The sequence below is a fragment of the Callithrix jacchus genome, chromosome 21 (assembly GCF_049354715.1).
Source record: "Callithrix jacchus isolate 240 chromosome 21, calJac240_pri, whole genome shotgun sequence".
Taxonomy (NCBI): domain Eukaryota; kingdom Metazoa; phylum Chordata; class Mammalia; order Primates; family Cebidae; genus Callithrix; species Callithrix jacchus.
Genome location: NC_133522.1, coordinates 50,262,026 through 50,285,750, shown reverse-complemented (window position 1 = coordinate 50,285,750; position 23,725 = coordinate 50,262,026). Strand labels below are relative to the sequence as shown.

Below are 23,725 nucleotides of genomic sequence, written 5' to 3'. Positions count from 1 at the left end.
GCCTGAAGTTCAGTCAGAGCTGAGCACTGAGAGCTTCTTAGGTTTTCTGAGCCTCTGCCCCATCATGGACATGCACTGGGGCCTTCTGGACTATCTCCCAACACCCTTATTCCTCAAAGCATGTCAGCTCCCAGCTTTTCCTCCCAGACTTTTTGGGCATGTCCAGTGTTTTCCCAACTGATAATTTTTGACCTAGGTGTTAGTGACTTGTTCATTTATCTTCAAACGTTCAGACACACACCCTCCATGTAGCTGCTCCTCTGCCTTGAGAGAGTCTGAGTTGGTGACATAAGGCAAGCCCTGTGTTTTAACCCTTCAGGGAGCTGCCAGATGGGTTGAAATGAACAGCTGCACTGCCTTGCAAACAAGGTCCCCTCTGCTTCCCTGGCAGCAGCACCCCACACCAGGAACTCTGGCTGCTGTCTTCCTGACTGTCACCCCACTGGGGATGGGGGATGGGGCAAGGGGAAGTTAAAATCCATCAGGTTTTCCTGTTGGATTCTGTTGCTTTTAGTTGATTATGTGTTCCCTTGCTTGCTGCAAACCTTCGACTATTTTCCAGAGTTCAGTTAAAGTTGATTTTACCAGGTAGTGTTTGTTTTGTGTATTCCTTCTTTTTCACACTGCTATAAGATACTATCCAAGAGCTTTGATTGACTCACAGTTCCGCATGGCTGAGGAGGACTTAGGAAACTTTCAATCATGGTGAAAGGCAATGAGGAAGCAAGGACCTTCTTCACATGGTGGTAGAGAGAGAAGCAAGGGAAAGCAGGGAGAACTGTTTTATAAAACCATCAGATCTGGTGAGAACTCACTCACTATCATGAGAACAGCATGGGGGAAACCATCTCCATCACTTCCCACCACCTCTCTTCCTCAACACCTGCTCAAGATGAGATTTGGGTGGGGACACAAAGTCCAACCATATCAGTTTGTTTTGCCAGTTTCTGACATTCCGTGGAGGAAGAGGCCCTTACAGTTCCCCGCTGCACCATTTCCTCTGTGGTTGCTCTTAGCAGGCACAGTTCGGACAACATTTTTGAGGGTATTTCTAAACATCTCTATGAATTCATAATCTGCAAATACTCCAGCTTACAAGTGCCACTTCTGGGAATTTAGGCAAACACGTACCGGAGTGTGGAAAGGTATATGGTAGGAACACCCACAGAGGCACTGTTTGTAGTAATGAGCAGCTGGAGAGACATTCGATGCCATCCACCTGCTGCTGCTGTGTACATCAAGTGCAGCGGGTCCACACTTTGGAATGCCGTGCACCTTGCTGAAGGAAACTGTAAGACATTTTTCTTTATCAAATTGGCCAAGAGAGAATAGTGTGGCCCCCATGTTGTGACTGTACAGCTGTTGAGAAGTAAAGACTGAGGACCTCTTGTGGGCAACGTGGTGACGGTCACACCTCGCCAGCATCCCCTGCCTGCAGTTGCATTTCTAGGAGTCTCGTCTCAGATTTGCTCAATCCTGTTTGAAAGCACGTCTGGCTATATCTGGACCTGTGTGTCCATGTGTTTCTCTCGCCCTCTGGTCTGCATGTGCTCCCACGCGGTCCCGGCTTCCTCTGCCACTGGGGTCTTCCTGTTCCCACCCACCCTCCATCCCCCCCAGCGCAGCACAGGGAGCTCGGGAGAGCCTCGTTTGGCATCCTGAGCAGGCTGGGCTTTCTTCTGCATCCTGCACACCTGTGCTTCTGTGTGTGCCTGACTCCGGTGAGCACACAGCGTTAGTCCAGGGCCCCCTGGTGCAGCTGACTCCATTCACCTCCATGCCCTCGTGGATGGATATTTCAGTTGTTTCATGGTAACAGACAGTGCTGCTTACGTACATGTGCCAGAGATTTTCCACAACTGCAGGGTGGGCTCATCCAGGTGGGACAGTGGGTGCAACGGTCCTGGGGTCTGGAGAGCCCCACGACCAGGGCACGGCAGCAAATGACCAGGCTCAGGAAGTCTTGGGCACTGGGACTGAGCAGGGACTGAGCCTTCCTGGGCATGGCCATGAGTCCCACCTGGTGACCCCCTGGAGGAGTTAGGCCACTCCCCTCTGACTTCTAGGTTGAGTCACTCATTCCTAGAAACAGTCATGGCTGGAGGAGACTGATGTCAGCTCAAACCATGTGTCCCCCCACCAGGAGCACACAAGAAAAGAGAATCAGGTGACCAAGGAGAATTTATTGGGAGCAGGAGGAGGTGCTGACAGGCTCAACTTGAGGCCAAATGACCCGGGGCAGAGAAGCTGGGAGGACGGGGCCCAGCAGGCAGGTGGGCAAGTGCTAGGAGGCAGGAGCTGGGGAGCAGTGAGGATGGGAGCAAGGAGGGTGGTAACCTCAGCACAGTGGAGACATGGGGACCCTGTCCCCAGGTGGGGGCAGCCACCTAAGCCAGATCAAGACCTGAGCCTGGCTGGCCCTGGGGGAAGTGCCCGGCAGCAGCTGGACTCCTGGGCTGAGCAGAGGCCTCAGCAGGCTGGGCAGGAGCATGCGGGGCGGCAGAGGAGGGACACACAGGAGGCCGGACGGCAGCAGCAGGTGGGCTGGCAGGAGGCGGGGGCACAGCAGGCAGGCCTGCACACAGGGCGGCAGAGGAGGGACACAGAGGAGGAAGGTCTGCAGCAGGAGGTGCTGCAGCAAGCCGGCTGGCAGCTGGACTGCTGGCAGCATGAAGAAGAAGACTCAGAGCAGATGGGCACACTGCAGCAGACAGGCTTGCAGCAGACAGGCTTGCAACAGACGGGCACACAGCAGGCCTGCTGGCAGGGGGAGGAGGTGCAGCAAGCCAGCTGGCAGCTGGACTGCTGGCAGCATGAAGAGGAAGAGTCAGAGCAGATGGGCACACTGCAGCAGACAGGCTTGCAGCAGACAGGCTTGCAACAGACGGGCACACAGCAGGCCTGCTGGCAGGGGGAGGAGGTGCAGCAAGCCAGCTGGCAGCTGGACTGCTGGCAGCATGAAGAGGAAGAGTCAGAGCAGGTGGGCACACAGCAGACAGGCTTGCAGCACACAGGCTTGCAGCAGATGGGCACACAGCACACAGGCTTGCAGCAGACAGGCTTGCAGCAGACGGGCACACAGCAGGCCTGCTGGCAGGGGGAGGAGGTACAGCAAGCCAGCTGGCAGCTGGACTGCTGGCAGCATGAAGAGGACGACTCAGAGCAGGTGGGCACACAGCAGACAGGCTTGCAGCAGATAGACTTGCAGCAGACGGGCACACAGCAGGCCTGCCGGCACGGGGAGGAGGTACAGCAAGCCAGCTGGCAGCTAGACTGCTGGCAGCATGAGGGTATGCAGGAGCTGGTGCAGCTTGACTGGCAGGGGCTGAGCTCACAGCTCACTGGGGCACAGACCAGGGCCAGGTGGGGGGCTGGGGCACAGCAGCTGGGGGTAGAGCAGGGGGGCTCACAGCAGCTCTCCTGGCAGTTGTCCACCTGCCTAGAGGAGCTGGTGCAGGTGATTGGGGAGGAGACTCGGCTGACACAGCCCAGGTCATTGGAGCAGACAGACGTGGTGGATGCAGCAATCACATACGTCCTGGTGCAGCAGGTGTCAGCCATGGTGGGTGCTGGGCTGGGCAGTGTGAGTGTTGGTGTGAGGTGTGTGGGTTTGTGTGCCCTGGCTGCTGAGGTTTTATACTCTCCCTTGGTATTTTCCTCACAGGTGTCTCACAAGCCTTCCCTTTCCTTGTTGTGGCTGAGACTTTGCGTCTAAGCAACCCTAATTAGTTTACTTGTTGTGATATTGTGGTCCCAGGACTGCTGTGTGTGGTTGAGTGATGCTAGCCACTTGCTGGTCACACCTGCAAACACACACAGCAATGCTGCATGTCTGCTGGTGGAGCTGGGAGTTGAACAGATCATGAGTTGGTGACTCTGGAAAACCCAGCCCCACTTTCCTCTTCTCTTTTCCTGTGTATCTTTACTATTGGGATGTTTGGTACCAGGGGTGGGGCGTTTTGTACCAGCAGATGCTCTCTACCTGTCCCAGAGTCCTGCTCCACTGAACAATGGGTGTCTTGACTGGCAATGCTCCCAGCTCCCTGCTCTGCCACCCCTTCCTGCTCCATCTGCAGACTCTGCTTGGATGCCCCTGCATTAGTCCATTTTCACACTGCTGGTAAAGACATACTTAAGACCAGGAAGAAAAAGGGTTTTACTTGGACTTAACAGTTCCACATGGCTGAGGGAGCCTCAGAATCTTGGTGGGACGTGAGGGGCACTTCTTACACGGTGGCAGCAAGAGAAAATGAGGAAGAAGCAAAAGCAGAAACCCCTGATAAACCCATCAGATCTCATGAGACTTATTCACTGCCACAAGGATGGCATGGGAAAGATCAGTCCCCATGATTCAGTTACCTCTCCCTGGGCCCCCCCCTCCACAACAGCTGGGAATTCTGGGAGATGCAATTCAAGTTGAGATTTAGGTGGGGACACAGCCAAATCATATCATTCTGCTCCTGGCCCCTCCAATATCATGTTATCTCATTTCAAAACCAATCATGCCTTCCCAACATTCTCCCAATGTCTTAACTCATTTTAGCATTAACCCAAAAGTCCACAGTCCAAAGTCTTATCTGAGTCAAGGCAAGTCCCTTCCACCTACAAACCTGTAAAATCAAAAACAAGCTAGTTTCTTCCTAGATACAGTGGGGGTACAGGTATTGGGTAAATACAGCCATTCCAAATGGTAGAAATTGGCCAAAATAAAAGGGGTTACAGGGCCTATGTGAGTCCAAAATCCCCTAGGACAGTAAAGTTTTAAAGCTCCAAAATGATCTCTTTTGACTCCAGATGTCACATCCAGGTTATGCTGATGCAACAGGTGGGTTCCCATGGCCTTTTGCAGCTCCGCCCCTGTGACTTTGCAGGGTACAGCCTCCCTCCCAGCTGCTTTCACAGGCTGGCATTGCGGGTATGTGGTTTTTCAAGGCACACAGTGCAAGGTTTCAGTACACAGCTCCACTAGGAAGTGCCCCAGTAGGGACTCTGTGTGAGGGCTCCAACCCTGCATTTCCCTTATGCACTGCCCTAGCAGAGGTTCTCCATGAGGGCCCCGCTCCTGCAGCAAACTTCTGCCTGGGCATCCAAGCATTTCCATACATCTTTTCAAATCTAGGCAGAGGTTCCCAAACCTCAGTTCTTGACTTCTGTGCACCTTCAGGCTCAATATAACATGGAAGCTGCCAAGGCATGGGGCTTGCACCCTCTGAAGCCACAGTCTGACCTATATGTTGGCCCCTTTCAGTCACAGCTGAAGTGGCTGGGACACAGGGCACCAATTCCCAGGCTGTACATAGCATGGGGATCCTGGGCCCACGAAACCACTTTTTCCTCCTAGGCCTCTGGGCCTGTGATGAGAGGGGCTGCCATGACCGTCTCTGACATGGCCTGGAGACATTTTCCCCATGGTCTTGGGGATTAACATTAGGCTCCTTGCTACTTAAGCAAATTTCTCCGTCCAGTCTGAATTTGTCCCTAGAAAATGAGTTTTTATTTTCTATCACATAGTCAGGCTGCAAATTTTCCAAACCTTTGTGGTCTTCTTCTCTTATAAAACTGAATACCTTTAACATGCCCCTCTCCCTGTCAATTGAACAGACTGTGCATCTCTCCCAAGGTCCATGATCTTCTTAGTTCCCCTGTTTATCTCGCAATTATTAAAAAACATACATGCTCTGTTATTTCTTGTATTTTCAATTTCAGATATTTGATTCCCTATTGTGGAGGAAAGTACTTTCTCTTGTTTATCACCAGCTCCCTGAAAAGTTCCCCTCTTCCCATCCTCAGGAGGCAAAGGCAGTAAAATATCAATGTTTGGTTACATCAGAGTTCAGAATGTGTATTATAATAAAGTAAATATTGTTCATAGCCAAGTCTGAATAGTGGAGTCAGATTTAATTTTCTTATTTGTACATGTTTTGTTTTTGTTTATGTTTTTTTCCTCTTAGAGTTAACAATTGCTCCTCCCCAAACTCTGACTCATTCATCCCCATGCTCCACTCAAGAGGCCCAAACATAACAATCTATTAGCTTCATTGATTTTTTGGGAAAAATTTCTCTTAGAGCTCTCTTATTTGTGGGCCAGTCTCTATTGGCTGCTCCCTCAGCCTGGTACACAGGTTTCCCGGGATCTCCCTTCACTCTTGTCTTTGGATTTTCCTTCATCTCTCTCTCATGATGGGTCTGTTACTTTCTGAATGCCTTGTCTTTTTCTTTCTAGATTTATGGCCTTGTTTTGGTGGAGCACATTCTCCAGTAACTTTCTGAAAATGGGTGCAAGGAATATATATTTTTGAGCCATAGCAGGATTAAAAATGCCATTATTCTGCTCTTCTATTTGATTGATAGTTTAGCTGGATATAATCTTCTGAGTGGAAATGTTTCCCCTTAGAATATTTTGGGGAAGATATGGAGCATTTCCAGAATCCTAAATGATCCCTTGTGCTGTCTTTTAGCCCCTCCTCCCTAAGTATTAGTTGCTGTTCCACCTTCTCTCCCCACTGGTTAGCTTCACCTGTTCTGTGGAACTCTTTTGTTTCTAGTTCCTTTGGTTCAGCACATTTGCTCTTGTAATGAAAATGCAGCTTCTATGTGGGCACAGGACTGCCATAAGAAGGGCATGCCAATAGACTCCCGTATGATTCGGAAGAACACAAAGTCATTATAAGGAAGGGGAAAGATCTAGAGCTGGAATTTAATGCCAGCAAAGGATGGTTTGATAATTTTAGAAAGAGGTTTGGCTTAAAAAGTGTCAAGATAACAGGAGAAGCAGCTTCTGCCAACAAAGAAACAGAAGACAAGTTCCCAGAAGCCATGAAGAAAAACACTGGGGAGAAAAGACATGTGTCTGAGAGGGATTTTAATGCAGATGGAAGCATCCTATTCTGGAAAAATAATGCACAAAGGATTATTAATGGCAAGGAAGAGCAGTGAGCACTGGGCTGTGGGGCAGGAAGGGATAGGTGAACTCTTCTGTTCTGTGCAGATGTATATCAGGTTCACAAGCATGCTCTCCTTGTGTATAAAGCTGCCAACCCCCCGGCCTTGAAGGGAAAAGACAGACATCAGCTGCTGCCAGTCTTATGGCTGAACATCAAGAAGGCCTGGACCACAAAAACCCTTTTTCTAGATTAGTTCCTTTGGTGCATTGCCTGTGAAGTCAGAAAGTATCTTGCCAATAAGGGATGTCTTTTAAAGTGATTTTAATATGGGACAATGCCCCTGGCCACCCGGAACCCCATGAGTTTAACACCAAAGGTGTCAGAGTGGTTTACTGTCCTCCAAACACACGTCTCTAACTCAGCCTCTAGAGCAGGGGGTCCTAGGGACCTTTGAGACTGATGACACCTGGCACTCTCTGGAAGAGATTGTCAATGCTGTGGGCGAGAAGCCTGATCGGGAGAACACAGTGAAAGTCTGGAAGGACGGCACCACTGAAGATGCCTTAATTGTTATAGAAAAGCCGTAAGAGCCATCAAACCCAATAAATTCCTGCTGGTAAAAATTATGTTCAGATGTTGTGCCTGACAGGGTTTAAGACAGAGCCACTCGGCCGGGCGCGGTGGCTCACGCCTGTCATCTTAGCACTTTGGGAGGCCGAGGCGGGTGGATCATGAGGTCCAGAGATCGAGAGCATCCTGGTCAACATGGTGAAACCCCGTCTCTACTAAAAATACAAAAAATTAGCTGGGCATGGTGGCGCGTGCCTGTAATCCCAGCTACTCAGGAGGCTGAGGCAGGAGAATTGCCTGAACCCAGGAGGCGGAGGTTGCGGTGAGCCGAGATCGCACCATTGCACTCCAGCCTGGGTAACAAGAGCAAAACTCTGTCTCAAAGAAAAAAAAAAAAAAGGAAGACAGAGCCACTCAAGGAGACCATGAAAGATATTGCAGATATAGCAAAAACAAGGTGGGTGGGGGAAGGGTTTCTAGACATCACTCTTGGAGAAATTCACACCAGGCGCCTTGGTGGGGATGAGTGCTTCTGAACCAGTGCCAAATGCTGAGGAGAAAGACAGAAGAAACAGTTCCAGAAAAAAAAAAAGAGCACTAGACAATCTCGCAGAAGGGTTCCGATTGTTGAAGCCTGCTTTGGCTTCTTTTTTCTGTTGAGATGGAGTCTCGCTTTCTTGCTCAGGCTGGAGTGCAGTGGCACGACCTCGGCTCACTGTAACACCACACGTGTTCAAGCGGTTCTCCTGCCTCAGCCTCCTGAGTAGCTGGAATTAAAGGCACCCACCACCACATCCAGCTGATTTTTGTATTTTTAGTAGAGACGGGATTTCACCATGTTGGTCAGGCTGGTCTCGAACTCCACACCTCATGATCTGCCCTCCTCAGCCTCCCAAGGTGCTGGGATCACAGGTGTGAGCCACCGCGCCCGGCCTGCTCTGACTTCCTTTATGACATGGACTCTTCTATGATACAGGCACCGAAACTAAAGCAAACAGTGGAGGAAGGATTGGTGATAACAGAAACATTTTTAGAGAAATGGAGAAACAAAAAAGTCAGACAGAAACTACCATGTGTTTCCGTACAGTTACGCGGAAGGAGCCTGCCTCTCCCGCCTCCTACTTCACCTCCTCCACCTCTTCTGCCTCTGCCCCCCTGGAGGCAACAAGACCAACGGCTCCTCTTCCTCCTCCTCAGCCTACTCGACATGAAGACAAGAATAGATGTTTAAGATGACTTCCTGCCGCTTAATGAATAGTGAATACATTCTCTCCTTATGATTTTCTTAATAACATTTTCTTTTATCTTGCTTTATTGTAAAAATATGGTATATAATACATGTAAAATACAAAGAATGTGTCAACCAACTGTTTTATGTTATCAGGTTCACAGCAAGCTATTAGCAGTTAAGTTTTGGGGGAGTCAAAACTATACGTGAATTTTTGACTCTGCAGGGGGTCGGTGGCCTTAACCCCTGCCTGGTTCAAGGGTCAGCCACATGTACGCTTTTGATCTGGCTTCTTTCCGTCAGCATATTCACACTCATACTCCTCTATCTCAGGGGTTGCCTGCATCAGCGGTTGATTCCTCTGTGCTGAGGAGTATTCCACTGTATGGATGTATTAATAACAGAATTTGTTAATCCACTCAGCTGTCCACAGACACATGGCTAGCGTGGCAAAAGTGTCTTTAAGCGTTTGTGGGCAAGTCTTTGTGATATGATTTCACTTCTCCTGGGTAACACACAGGAGGTGGAGTGTGTGGGGCATGTGAAGGGATGCGGGTCATGTTTACGACACCACCAAACTGTTTTTCAGAGGGATTGTTCCATTTCACATTCCCACCCCAGCAAACGTAGGAGGGTTCCATTCCTGGGCACATTTGCTGACGCTCGGTATTGTATTTCCATTTGAATCACGCTGATGGACGTGTCGTGGAATCATGGGGTTGTGTGATGAAGAGATGCTCTCGGTTTTAGTAAAGTCTGATTTGCTCATTTACTCTTACGTGTAGCATTTTCACCTCCTGTCCCCGAAGTCTTTGCCTACCACAGTATTGTGAAGGCATCCCCTCTATGTGCTTCTAGAGCCTCATTATTTTTATTTCATTTATTGTTTATTTCCTAATTTTTAAATTGACAAATAATAATTGTGTGTATTTACTGGCTATAACGTGATGCTTTAATCTATGTACGCATTGTAGAAAGATTAAATCAAACTACTTAACATAACCATCGTCTCACCAACTTACCATTTTTCTCATAAATTAAAAATGTATTCTTTTACCAGTTTTGAACTCTGCAACACATGATTTTTATGTGTCACCAGGCAGCGCAAGAGGCCACGAGAGCTTTTTCCTCCAGCCTGATGGGAACGCTGTTTCCCTTGACCGACATCTCGCTTCCCCCGTTCCTCCCCTCAGCAGCCTCCGACCCTAGTAACCACCTTCCTGCTCTCTGTTTCTAAGTTTGACAGTTGTAGATTCTGTCTTTCTGTGCCTGGTTTATTTCAGTTGTGTAATGTCCTCCAGGTCCATTCAGGTTGTGACAAATGACAGGATTTCCCTCTTTATGGCCGAATAGTATTCCATTGTGTATATAAGCACATTTTCTTTATCCATTTGTCGTCGATGGACTTAGATTGATCCCAAACGCAGACTATTGTGAATAAGACTGAAACGAACACGCGTGCAGACTTCTCAACAAAATGGTTTCAGTTTTTTGGATATAAACCCAGAGAGGGATTTGTGGATCATAGGGAAGTTCCATTTTTAGTTGGCTGTTTCACGTGGTGGTTACACTAATTTGGATTCCCACCGCGAGTGTGCTCCCTCTTTCCCACGTCCTCCCTAACCCTCGTTTGCTTTTATCTTTTTGATAAGAGCCATCCTGACAAGCATGAGGTGAAGTCTCATTGTGGCTTCAGTGTACACGTTCCCGATGACTAGGGACGTTGAGCGTTTAACTGCTGTCCATTTAAATGGCTTCTTTTGAGAAATGTCTGTTTACGTTTTTTGCCCATTTTCATTTATTTATTTGGTTTCATTTTTGTGAGCCAGGGCCTTGCTTCGTTTCCGGGCTGATTTGTCCATTTTTAAATTGGGTTGTTTATTTTTTTGCTACTGGGTCGTTTGGGTTCCTTATTGTGAATAGTAACCCCTTATCAAATATATGGTTTGCAAATGTTTTTTCCCAGTCCATGGGTTGTTTCTTTTTTTTTTTTTTTTTAATTTTTTATTGGATTTTAGGTTTTGGGGTACATGAGCAGAGCATGCAAGACAGTTGCGTAGGTACACACATGGCATATATGAGGCCAACAATCATATGAAAAAATGCTCATCGTCACTGGTCATCAGAGAGATGCAAATCAAAACCACATTGAGATACCATCTCACGCCAGTTAGAATGGCGATCATTAAAAAATCTGGAGACAACAGATGCTGGAGAGGATGTGGAGAAAAAGGAACACTTTTACACTGTTGGTGGGAGTGTAAATTAGTTCAACCATTGTGGAAGACAGTGTGGCGATTCCTCACGGGTTGTTTCTTTACACTGTTGACTGTGTCCCTGGCTGTACAGCTTCTTCATCTGATGGAGCCCCATTTGCCTTTGTGTGCTTTTGGGGTCCTATTCAAGGAATAATTGCCTGGACCAATGTAATGGGTGTTTTCCACTATGCTTTCTTCTAGCAGTTTCATATTCCAGGACTTATACTGAACTGAAGCCTTTAATGCATTTTGAGTTGATTTTTGCATATGATGTAAGACGAGGGTCCAATTTTAGTCTTCTGCACGTGGACATTGAGTTTTCCTAACACCGGTTATTGAAGAGTCTATCCTTTCCCCATCGTGCGTTCTTGGCACCTTTGTCAGACATCAATTGACAATATTTGAGTTTGTTTCTGGGATTTCTATCCCATTCCATTGGTTGACACATCTATTTTTATGCCAGTCTTATGGCGTTTGGATTACAATTGCTTTAAAATATTTTGAAATCAGGGAGTGTGATGCCTCCAACTTTGTTCTTCCTACTCAAGATTGTGTTGGCTCTTCAGAGTCTTTTGGTGATTTCATAGACATTTTGGGATTGTTCCTTTCTATTTCTTTGTAAAAATGATATTGAAATTGATAGAGATTGCATTGAATCTGTAGATAGCTTTAGATAGTATGGACATTTTAACAATATTAATTCTTGCAATCCGTGAATATGGGACATTTTCCCACTTATTTGCGTCTTCTCCAATTTCTTTCATTAACGTTTTGTAGTTTTCAGTGTACAGATATTTCACCTCCTGGGTTAAATATTTTTCTAAACTCTTTTTAATGCTATTGTAAAAGGAATTTTTTAAATCTCTTTTTTGGATCGTTGTTCATTGTTAGTATATAGACATGCTATTAATTTTTGTATGTTGATTTTGTAACTTGCAACTTTATTAAATTTGCTTATCAGTCCTAACAGTCTGAAGACTAACAAGTAGAGACTTTACAAGAAAGGAAATCTACAGGCCAACGTCCTTGATGAATGTAGATGCAAAAATTCTCAAAAAAACACCAGCAAACTGAATTAAATAGCACATTAAAAAGATCATTTGCTATGATCAAGTGGGGTTTATCCCAGGGAATCAAGAATGGTTCAACATACATAAGTAAATAAATGTGGTACATCACACGAACAAAATTAGGGGCAAAAACTACATGCTCATCTCAATAGATGCAGAAAAAACATTCGACAAAATTCAGCATTCATTCACTATTAAAAATCTCAAGAAAATAGGTACAGAAGAGTTGCAGGTTGTCACAATAAAGGCCACGTGTGACAAGCCTGCAGCTGACACCATACGCAGTGGCGAAAAGCTGGAAGCTCTTTCTCTAAGATCAAGAACAGGCAAGGATGCCCACTCTTGTCACTTGTATTTAACGTGGTGCTGGAAGTTCTAGCCAGAGCAGTTAAGGCAGGGAAAAGAAATAAAAGGGAAGACAGAAACGAGACTGTCTCTGCTGATGATATGATTGTATATAGAGAGCTCGTGACTTTATCTCAGACATTTGGGTCTGGGTTGACCCCTAGTTAATTTTTGTGCACGGTGTCTTGGTTGTTGGTGAGATCGGCTATCTTGTCCTAGGATTCTTGGCCATTGGCCATCTGATCCTATAATGGTGTATTTCCATCTCTTTTATTCATTTATGAATTTGAATCCTTTGCCTGTTCCATGCTGTTGGTGAAGGTGATCAGTGCTGGTTCAGAAACCGGCAAAGTCAACATGTCAGTGGCTGAAGCCCGCAAAGCCTTCCCTGCTCCTCACATTGCCATCCAAGCACGCCGCGCCCCTACCGTGCGGACCCACTCTCTGGCATGTGGGCCTTCAAGATGGCCTGGCAAGGACGAGAAGCAGAAGGGCTCCAAGAATCTGTGGCCCGGAAGTGCAGACATCTCTCCACCACATTTAACCAATAGAAACTCATCGTGTGGCCCTAACTCACAGCAGGAAGCTGGAAGCGGCCAACCCACGTGCCCAGGAGGGACACAGTGAGCCTGCAGTCTCCCTGCAGTGCCCCACAGGTGGCTTCCCTGGGACGAGGCTTGTGCTTCTGCATGCACTTTACCCCACACAGAAGCACAAGCCTCGTCCCAGAGATTGTCAGTATTTTCTCTAATCATCTGTGCCTTTTGCATTTTTTATGAGACATTGGTTCTTCCACCAACGAAGAAGGCAGTAGGCATTGTTGACCGGGGGCAGATGGTGAATGTCCAGGTGACAAAGGGCAGTTTCAGCCACCATCAGCCTCTGTGCTGTGGCCAAGACTGGCCCCTGGGAGGAGGCCACTTCCCTCCACCCAGTGCGCTGGCACGCCCTTCCTCTGCAGGAGGTTCTGAAATTCCACCTGTTGCACTTGGAAAGGAACTTGACATCTCTCCTCCACAGCACGCCTCCCTGAAGTTCACCCTGGTGTTTGGGGGCGTGTGAGCACAGAGGCTCACATGCCTGGATGCTTGCTGGGGCCATACCCTAGGAGAGGAACCGGGTCTGAGATCCTCAGAGGAGGACGTGCTTCTCTGAGCAAGGCCCCTCCATCTTGCCGTCTTTGGGATTCACGTACCTGTAGCTGGGGGGCTCACCATGTGGTCCCCCTGGTGCCTCCTATAGAGCCAGAGGGGAGCCAGTGAGGCAAGCCCTGGCTCCCGACTCAGGGTGCAGCCCTGGTGCCAGAGAGAAACCTGGCTCACTTCTTCTGTGTGGGTAACAACCCCCTTGGGCACCGAGGAAGGGGAACTGTCCAGACCCCAGGTACAACTAGTGCCTGAAGAATATCTCAGTTTATAGTGTTACTACTCAGATGTTTCCTTTATATATAATCATATATTAGTTTATAGAATTAGTGCCTGAAGTGTGACTTACTGCTTGCTCTATCTAGCTTATATAATCATACTTAATACTTACATCTAGCATACTTAGTTCCGTATAATCTTTCTATATGAACATATAGGTATTGTAGTCGGAGCTGCACCGACACGTTTAGTGCTGACTTATAGAATCCTTCCACAGAACCATACAGTAGTCTGCAGTAGGAGGGGTGCCTAGAGCAGTCACCGAACAGAAGCAGTACATGGAAAACAGCCAGACCAGGACGAGAACCAAAGACCCAGGCGGTGGCGTCCCTGCCTGAAAGGGCATACGCTGTATGGCAGGCTTGGAGCAAGAGCCTCTCCTCCTGATAAAGGAGTTGTGGTACCTGCATCCAGTTCCTGTGGAAAGTCGGCCTCAGGCCTGAGATCCTGGAAGTAACCGAGGGAGAAGAACCCTCTGGTGTGACCAGCCACGGCGGCTGTACACCCTGTCAGTCTTTTCTCACCTCTGTGCTAGCTCAAATCATCCTCCCATAAATATCTTAAGAGAAGAGCACAAGTCTGTCAGCTCCCACTGCAGTGGCTTGCAGTATCCTTCTGTTAGAAACCCTTTGAAGTCTCCAGCCCCCGGATAAGAAGTGTTGTGCAGGACACCTGTTGCACACAGCCCACGTCCTTGCCTCGGTGACCTAATGGGGGTGGACCCCTTTTCTGCACACGACCCTCTACTACTGCACACGGCATGGACCCCTACTGCACACGACCCACCTCTGCCCAGTGACATAATGGGGTGGCCCCCTCGCTTGTGACTTACGTGATTATGTAGCCCTATTACTAAGTCTATAGATGATGGCCTCACTCACAACCCTGCCCACTGCTTGTACCTAATAAATTCAGATACTCTTGGGCATTTGGGGCCGCCTGATCTCCGCTCACAGGTGGCAAGGCCCCTGAGTCCAGATGCTCTTCATCAGTTCTTCAGTGTCCTGTCTCTTTACCTCTCGGATCCTGCACCTCAACATGGCAGAAAGGACACCCCACGACCCTGTGGGGCCCTAGGCCTACACCTCTGCACTGGGGCTGGGGTAGGGGCAGAAGAGTTCCAGGTGGGGCATGGAGGGCTTATTCCTTTCCAGCTGATGCTCCAGCCTCACGCCACAGTTTCAGGCCACAGCCTCTGTGGCTACCAGAGGGCAGGGACAGCTTTTCGCAGGTGCAGGATGGCTCTGCTCCTCATGAGACCCACGATGCCCTGGCCTCACACAGCCTCCTCCTCTGTCTCCACCTGCTCTGAAGCAGGAGTCAAAGGAAGTACCACCAGAAATGCACCCAGTACTGTCCGAGGACAGCATTGTCCTCACTTGCAAAGGACCGCCTGGGGCCTGTATTAGGGTCCTCAAGACCACCCAGGGCAGTGATACCCCAGGAGGCCACAGGCCGTGCAGGTTGTGGTACTCACGGCTGTGACTTCCCACAGGAGAGGATACTGAGTAAAATCAGGCAAGGGAAAGGTGCCTGGGCCCGAGTCCAGGGACATCAGGCTCAGGCTGTGGATGCCTCCCTAGGGCGGGGGTCACGCAGGACGTGCCTCACTCCCCCTGCAAGCAGCTGGGGCACTGTGTGTATGATGTTGGGGCCGCCCTGCCTGGTGGGGTGTGTGTGTGTGTGTGTGTGTGTGTGTGTGTGTGGTGTTGGACTGCCCTGCCTGATGGGGTATGTGTGTGTATGATGTTGGGGCCGCCCTGCCTGGTGGGGTGTGTGTGTGTGTGTGTGTGTGTGTGTGGTGTTGGGTCGCCCTGCCTGGTGGTGTGTGTGTGTGTGTGTGTGTGGTGTGGGGTCGCCCTGCCTGGTGGTGTGTGTGTGTGATGGGATGCTCTGCCTGGTGGGGTGTGTGTGTGTGTGTGTGTGTGTGGTGTTGGGTCACCCTGCCTGGTGGTGTGTGTGTGTGTGTGTGTGTGGGTGTGTGTGGTGTTGGGTCGCCCTGCCTGGTGGTGTGTGTGTGTGATGGGATGCTCTGCCTGGTGGGGTGTGTGTGTGTGTGTGTGTGTGTGTATGATGTTGGGGCCGCCCTGCCTGGTGGGGTGTGTGTGTGTGTGATGTTGGACTGCCCTGCCTAGTGGGGTGTGTGTGTGTGTGATGTTGGACTGCCCTGCCTGATGGGGTGTGTGTGTGATGGGATGCTCTGCCTGGTGGGGTGTGTGTGTGTGTGTGTGTGTGTGTGTGTGATGTTGGACTGCCCTGCTTGGTGGGGTGTGTGTGTGTGTGTGATGTTGGACTGCCCTGCTTGGTGGGGTGTGTGTGTGTGTGTGTGTGTGTGTGTGTGGTGTTGGGTCGCCCTGTCTGGTGGTGTGTGTGTGTGTGTGATGTTGGGGCCGCCCTGCCTGGTGGGATGTGTGTGTGTGTGTGTGTGTGTGATGTTGGACTGCCCTGCCTAGTGGGGTGTGTGTGTGTGTGATGTTGGACTGCCCTGCCTGATGGGGTGTGTGTGTGATGGGATGCTCTGCCTGGTGGGGTGTGTGTGTGTGTGTGTGTGTGTGAGATGTTGGACTGCCCTGCCTGGTGGGGGGTGTGTGTGTGTGATGTTGGACTGCCCTGCCTGATGGGGTGTGTGTGTGATGGGATGCTCTGCCTGGTGGGGTGTGTGTGTGTGTGTGTGTGTGAGATGTTGGACTGCCCTGCCTGGTGGGGTGTGTGTGTGATGGGATGCTCTGCCTGGTGGGGTGTGTGTGTGTGTGTGTGTGTGTGATGTTGGACTGCCCTGCCTGATGGGGTGTGTGTGTGATGGGATGCTCTGCCTGGTGGGGTGTGGATTGTGTGTGTGTGTGTGTGTGTGAGATGTTGGACTGCCCTGCCTGGTGGGGTGTGTGCGTGATGGTGCCACCCTGCCTGGAGTGTGTGTGTGTGTGCATGTGTGTGTGTGTTGGGGCCGCCCTGCCTGATGGTGTACCTGGGGATGGGTCAGGTGAGCAGTTTCTGCCTGGGCTGCACCAGAATTCCAGACTCCCAGAGGGAACATGGGTATTCTGCCTAAACCAAGTGGCACAAACAGCTCAGGGCCAGTGAGGTGGGGTGAGTGGAGCCCCCCAAAATCCCAGTACCCAAATGCCAGTCAAGGCCCAGCTCAGCCAGTGGCCCTCACGTTGGCCATCCTTGCCCACGGTATGGACACTTTCTGCACATGGCCATGGGGTTTCCTTTCTGGAGCCGGGGCTGGACACAACACAGCTTCAGGGGAGGCCCCAGGCAGCCCCACCTGGGGCAAGTGCTGCTGTCGGATCACTAGCCCTTCCCAGGTTTTGGGCCTGCCTACCCCTCAGATGTATGTGCTGTGAGGGTGGCACGGGGTTTCCAGGACAGCTGGGAAGGACAGGGACCTCTAGGCATGGGAGCAGCCCAGGACCACCCATGGGTGGGGACCCTCAGGCAGGAGCCTTTGGTTGTAAACAAGAATGAATTCTGGTCATACTTTTTAGGAAAGGAATTTATTGGAAGGGTCTGACCCGTTCCTGTTGTCAGGGAAGACAGAGGCCGGCCTCGCCACTGAGCTGGGCGGCGACAAGAAACCCACACCTGACGTGGGTCTGCCTTCTCTTCTCACCACAGCAGGCCATGGCCTGGGAGGACCCGGCTGGCCTTGCTGGGGTCACTGCCCACCTGTTGCTGGGGAGGCAGGGCTGGGTGATTGGGGGAAAGTCAAGACTTGAAGGAACAGCTGAGCTGCTGCCAGAAGGAGGGCTGCATGCTGGTGGCCAGCTGACCACGGGCGCCCACGGCAGGCTCAGGAGTGGGGGCTGCACAGCCATCAGGGGCAAGGAATCCAGGGGTGCAGGTGGCAGTGAGCGCTCCGGCTTTGGATGATCTTAAGGAGATCACTCAGCAGCTGGACTCCTGGGCTGAGCAGAGGCCTCAGCAGGCTGGGCGGGAGCACACGGGGCGGCAGATGAGGGACACACAGGAGGCCGGGCGGCAGCAGCTGGGCTGGCAGGAGGAGGTGGCGGCATAGCAGGAGGGGACGGGCACGCAGCAGGCAGGCTTGCACACGGGGCGGCAGAGGAGGGACACAGAGGAGGAGGGTCTGCAGCAGGATGTGGTGCAGCAAGCCAGCTGGCAGCTAGACTGCTGGCAGGAAGAAGAGGTGCAACAAGCTGGCTGGCAGCTAGATTGCTGGCAGCATGCAGGCGTGCAGGTGCTGGTACAGCCTGATTGGCAGGGGCTGGGCTCACAGGCTGCCTGGCAGCAGGGGCTGGACACACAGCTCACACAGCTAGACTGCTGGCAGCATGAAGAGGAAGACTCAGAGCAGGTGGGCACACAGCAGACAGGCTTGCAGCAGATGGGCACGCAGCAGGCCTGCTGGCAGGGGGAGGAGGTGCAGCAAGCTGGCTGGCAGCTAGACTGCTGGCAGCATGAAGAGGAGGACTCTGAGCAGGTGGGCACACAGCACACAGACTTGCAGCAGACAGGCTTGCAGCAGATGGGCACGCAGCACACAGGCTTGCAGCAGACGGGCACACAGCAGACAGGCTTGCAGCAGACGGGCACGCAGCAGGCCTGCTGGCAGGGGGAGGAGGTACAGCAAGCAGGCTGGCAGCTAGACTGCTGGCAGCACAAGGGCGTGCAGGAGCTGGTGCAGCCTGATTGGCAGGAGCTGGGCTCACAGGCCACCTGGCAGCAGGAGCTGGACACACAGCTGGCTGGGGTGCAGACCAGGGTCAGGCAGGGGGCCGGGGTGCAGCAGAGGGGCTCACAGCAGCTCTCTGGGCAGTCTTCCACCTGCCAGGAGTCGGAGCAAGAGTCACAGGAGCCGGGCAGGCAGACGTGGCTGCCATAGCTCAGGTTGCTGGAGCAGACGGACATGGTGGACGCGGCCATGCTGGGGTTGAGCTGGAGGAGATGGGAGTGGGTGGGTGAGTGTGTGAGTGTGTGTTCGGTGCTCAGGGCTGTCGGCTTTTATCTCTCCCTGGCCTGTTGGTCCAGCAGGAGTGTAAACAATGCCCGCCCTTCCTTGTTTGTGTTGAAAACCTGGAGGATGCTCATTAGTTTCATGCTTAGTCCTAGGAGACGCCATTCGGTTTGTAACGTCCTGAGTCTATGTTTGGGTCTGTTGACACATCCTCGCCTAAGTTGGCTGCAGAGCGTGATACTGAGGCAGACAGGGTGTAATGTCTGCATGCAGAGTCCCGGGGCCGGTGCTGGCCGTCCACCCTGCTCCCAGCGCCAGGGACTCTCCTTGTCTGGGTTGCTGCGGCTTCTGGAATTTATCAGGCTAGAGAAGCCCCAGTCAACGCTGGCGTGAGGGTGGAATGTTTCTAGAAGTGATTCCCCACCCTCCCTCTGGTGCCCGAAGTCCCCACAAGGGCTTTCGAGCAAGTGGCAAACAGGAAAGAGAGGAGAGTGGAGTGAGCCCTTTCCCGTCAGGCTCACGGCGGTTCCTGGCGGGCCATGCACCCTGTCTTCCATCTGGGCACTGAGGGAGGCCGCGGGCCCCTGTGTGGGGCCTCACATCTCCACTTGATTTTACTCCAAGCGCTGCGAACCCGTGAGTCTAATGCAGGGCTCCTGATGCACGTTCCCTGCAGAAAGCACAGCCACTGGAAGCAGCGCAGCTCCGTGCTGCCAGAGTGTTTTTCCCGCTTGCTAAGCGACTGAGTCTTGGTCACCCCAGCTAGACATCTCACCGAAGTCTCCATTTCTCCTGCAAATCATATCCAGTTGGCCACCAGGTCTTTTTGGTTCTTTCTGCTGAATGTTTCCAACGTGACCTGATACTTCTACTTCTCAAGCATTCATTTATTCACGATGCCGCGAACCTTCCCATGTGCTGGAAATTGCACCAGGTGCCGAGAATGTAAAGGTGAGGGAGTGCTGGCCCTGACTGTGGCCCCCCCAGGGAGGTGGTGGCCGCCTGGTGCCTGCTGCTGCCAGCGATGACCGGGCATGGCCCAGCATACAACACTGATTGGTGGATGAGAACGTTGTGAGCAGAGGCTCATGAGACCCTAACACTGTGCTTCCTGTAGGAGCGATGGTTCCGTATTTGGTTATTCGGTGCTGGTAGAGATTGTATAGGATGGAAGCTCCGGGAATCATGAGAATGGGCTGTGTGTGCATATACAGAAGAGCCAGGCAGACAGACACAGAGAGAGGCAGAGAGAAAGAGAATGGGTGAAAGTAGCTGCTTCCTGAGAAGGGAATTGGGTGACTGCTTGTGTTAACTTAAAAAAATCAGAAATCTGGCCAGGTGTGATGGCTCAGGCCTGTAATCCAAGCATGTTTGGGAGGTCAAGGTGGGTGGATCACTTGAGATGAGGAGTTTGAGACCAGCCTGGCCAACATGGTGAAACCCTGTCTCTACTAAAAATACAAAAATTAGCTAGGCATGGTGGGTTATGCCTGTAATCCCAGCTACTCGGGAGGCTGAGACGGGAGGATTGCTTGAACCAGGAGGCGGAGGCTGTAATGAGCTGAGATTGTGCCACTGCACTCCAGCCTGGGCAGCAGAGTGAGATTCCATCTCAAAAAAAAAAAAAAAAAAAAAAAAATCACTAATCTGTAAGTTTGGAAAAAAAGAGGAGGCTTTGTTTCTTGTAAAGGGGCACAGGCTGTAAGAAAGCCATCCCCAGGCTGGGAAGCCCCGCCTCTGCCCAACACCACAGCCAGGAGGAGGCGCTTCGGAGCGGGAGGGGCTGGGCAGGAGCTTCACGCTGGCCTGGCTGGCTGAACACACATGTGCAATAGGTTATGGAAGAACACTGAGTATTCATGGAGGAGGCACCGAACCAACATGCATGTAACATACGACCTGTTTTCACTCTGGGGTTGTGAGAAACACCCGTCCAAATCCCATGAATGGACTTAGAGGCATGAAGAACAGTGAAAGTGAGACTTTGATAGCAGTCTTGCAAGAGGAGGTATCTGATGGGTAGGCACACCCAGCTCGGTTTCAACAAGCCACTTATCCCCGGTGCGTGGGTCCCACCCCAGTTCCTCAACAAGCCACTTATCCCCGGTGCGTGGGTCCCACCCCAGTTCCTCAACAAGCCACTTATCCCCGGTGCGTGGGTCCCACCCCAGTTCCTCAACAAGTCACTTATCCCCAGTGCATGGGTCCCACCCCAGTTCCTCAGCAAGTCACTTATCCCCGGTGCATGGGTCCCACCCCAGTTCCTCAGCAAGTCACTTATCCCCGGTGCATGGGTCCCACCCCAGTTCCTCAGCAAGTCACTTATCCCCGGTGCATGGGTCCCACCCCAGTTCCTCAGCAAGTCACTTATCCCCGGTGCATGGGTCCCACCCCAGTTCCTCAGCAAGTCACTTATCCCCGGTGCATGGGTCCCACCCCAGTTCCTCAGCAAGTCACTTATCCCCGGTGCATGGGTCCCACCCCAGTTCCTCAGCAAGTCACTTATCCCCGGTGCATGGGTCCCACCCCAGTTCCTCAGCAAGTCACTTATCCCCGGTGCATGGGTCCCACCCCAGTTCCTCAGCAAGTCACTTATCCCCGGTGCATGGGTCCCACCCCAGTTCCTCAACAAGCCACTTATCCCCGGTGCGTGGGTCCCACCCCAGTTCCTCAACAAGCCACTTATCCCCGGTGCGTGGGTCCCACCCCAGTTCCTCAACAAGCCACTTATCCCCGGTGCGCAGGTCCCGCCCCAGGTTCCTCAACAAGCCACTTATCCCCGGTGCGCAGGTCCCGCCCCAGGTTCCTCATGGCTGAGGACGGTGGGGTCACAGACTTCCCGGATGCCACCGCAGTTTCCTCGTCCTCTTGTAAGGTTGCGTCTTGTCCCCTTCTCCACTTTAAGTCTGGATTTTCCAGTGGTGAAAGTTTCTTTCCTTTTAATGGGTTAGCCACCCCCTTTTCTCCGTCCCGTCTGACTTCCGTGCGTCTTACCGCTCTTCCCAGATGTATGTGTAAGTATGTGTTTCCACACACGTGTTCATAACAGAACGAGGTGGTGTGCTGCTTTCCTGCCTCAGCCCTCATATGGCAAACATGTGTCCTTGCATGTCCTCAGTGCCGTGCATTCCTCCACGATGCTGCGATCTTGTTCAGAGTGACCCAAATCTGTACTATGTGGCTTGTCATGTCTGCAAGGGAGCTGCCGGGACTTGCCAGGGCCTGTTTTCTGAATATGGACCACTTAAAAAGTACTTCTTGGCCGGGCACAGTGGCTCACACCTGTAATCACAGCCCTTTGGGAGGCTGAGGTGGGCAATCATGAGGTTGGGAGATGGAGACCATGCTGACCAACATGGTAAAACCCCGTCTCTACTAAAAATACAAAAATTAGCTGGGCGTGGCAGCGGGCACCTGTAATCCCGGCTACTTGGGAGGCTGAGGCAGGGGAATTGCTTGACCCTGGGAGGTGGAGGTTGCAGTGAGCCAAGATTGCACCACTGCACTCCAGCCTGGGCGACAGAGCCAGCCTCCATCTAAAAAAAAAAAATGTACTTCTTATAGGGTGGAGCCTTCACATGTGACTGTGTCTCAGTGAGGCCCTAAATGTCAGAGGTCTCCTCAGGACACGAAGGCGTTCGAGTGCGCAGCCTCTGTAAACCGGCCAGAGCAGGTCCATGGTGGGGGTCCCTTATCAGGAGGAGGCTCTTGAAGTCAGTCTCCCGCCCAGTCAGAGCTGTGGTCATGGAACGGGCTCAGCCAGCTCAGCAGTGTCTGCGGGTGGATGAGCTGCAGTTGTTTGAGTCTTGCTCATTGAGGGGCCAGTGTGTGTGTAGGCACTGGAGGAAAAGCAGACGCTGCGGCGGGGGTGAGGGCAGAGTCCTCCTCTAGGTGGGGGGCACGGCGGGGGTGAGGGCAGAGTCCTCCTCTAGGTGAGGGGCACGGCGGGGGTGAGGGCAGAGTCCTCCTCTAGGTGGGGGGCACGGCGGGGGTGAGGGCAGAGTCCTCCTCTAGGTGGGGGGCACGGCAGGGGTGAGGGCAGAGTCCTCCTTTAGGTGGGGGGCACGGCGGGGGTGAGGGCAGAGTCCTCCTCTAGGTGGGGGGCACGCGGCTCGACCCTTGCCTGGCGTGCCTGAGGTCCTGTCTGTAATCTGGTATCTTGTTGCCGCAGAGTCTGCTCTGTACGTCTTGTGGTCTCTATTTTGACTTTAATGCTGGGCAGTGGTTGTAGCTGACCCTAAAGGGAAGGTGGTAGGCAGGCACATCTGCCCGCCCTTCCTGCCATGCCAGGAATGCAGTTTTTCAGGGGTCTCCATGGCCAGGATGGGGTCCATTCAGTCAGCTAAGGGGCTTAGGATTTTATGTTTGGTTCACACTGGCAATGGTGTCACAGTGACATCAGCTTCTCAGGGACATGTTTTGTGTCTTCTGTGCTGTTTCTTTGGATAGATGCCCCTTATTTTTAAGGTGGTGACACCGAGACACCTGGCATGAGGCTTGGAAGACAGGGCTGGGAAATGGGCCCAGCAGGAGTGCTAGGCAGGGGCTGACAGGCTGCCTTGGAGAAGCGGAGCACAAACAGCAGCCTCCCCGGGAAGGAATGAGGGCTGCTGACCGCCCACGCCCAGCATGGCCACCCTGCAGGTCTAGAACCCAAGACCACAGCCAGGAGGCGGTCATGCTGCCCAGGCTGGGAGTGGCCGAGCACGTCCTTCCCCTGGAACACACAGGTCCTGCTGCCTCCAAAACAGAAGGACAGGTGGGCACGGAACAGGGCAGGAGGCGCAGAGGCCGTGGGTGTGAGAAGTTGTCCAGAGCTCAGGGCCGGGAGGTCTGGGCACAGTTTACAGCTGTCCGCGCCCCCAGTGCCATGGCTCTGGGCAGGTCACTGAAGGTTCCCGGACCCCAGGTTGTCCCTCATAAGATGGCCACAGTCCTGGGTCCTGCCATGGGGGAAGGACCAGGCTGGATGAGGAGTTTGCACCACAAGAGCACTTCCTAAGGCCAGCTTCCTGCCCGGGAAGT

General features: G+C 51.9%; 3 protein-coding genes across 5 annotated transcripts in view; 1 reads left to right on the top strand and 2 right to left on the bottom strand.

Annotated features, from left to right (window-relative positions):
- TSPEAR (thrombospondin type laminin G domain and EAR repeats) overlaps positions 1-23,725 on the top strand; it is a 218,745-nt gene that overhangs the window by 90,830 nt on the left and 104,190 nt on the right. The gene's annotated exons all lie outside the window — the stretch shown is intronic.
- On the bottom strand, positions 2,171-3,606 carry LOC100398925 (uncharacterized). Its single transcript, XM_035282845.2, has one exon. The coding sequence runs from the start codon at positions 3,559-3,561 to the stop codon at positions 2,470-2,472; it is 1,092 nt and encodes a 363-aa protein (XP_035138736.2). The 5' UTR covers positions 3,562-3,606; the 3' UTR covers positions 2,171-2,469.
- On the bottom strand, positions 17,261-18,722 carry LOC100397113 (uncharacterized). The gene has a single exon (XM_035282844.3). It carries the CDS (start codon positions 18,667-18,669, stop codon positions 17,704-17,706), a length of 966 nt encoding a protein of 321 aa, XP_035138735.3. The 5' UTR covers positions 18,670-18,722; the 3' UTR covers positions 17,261-17,703.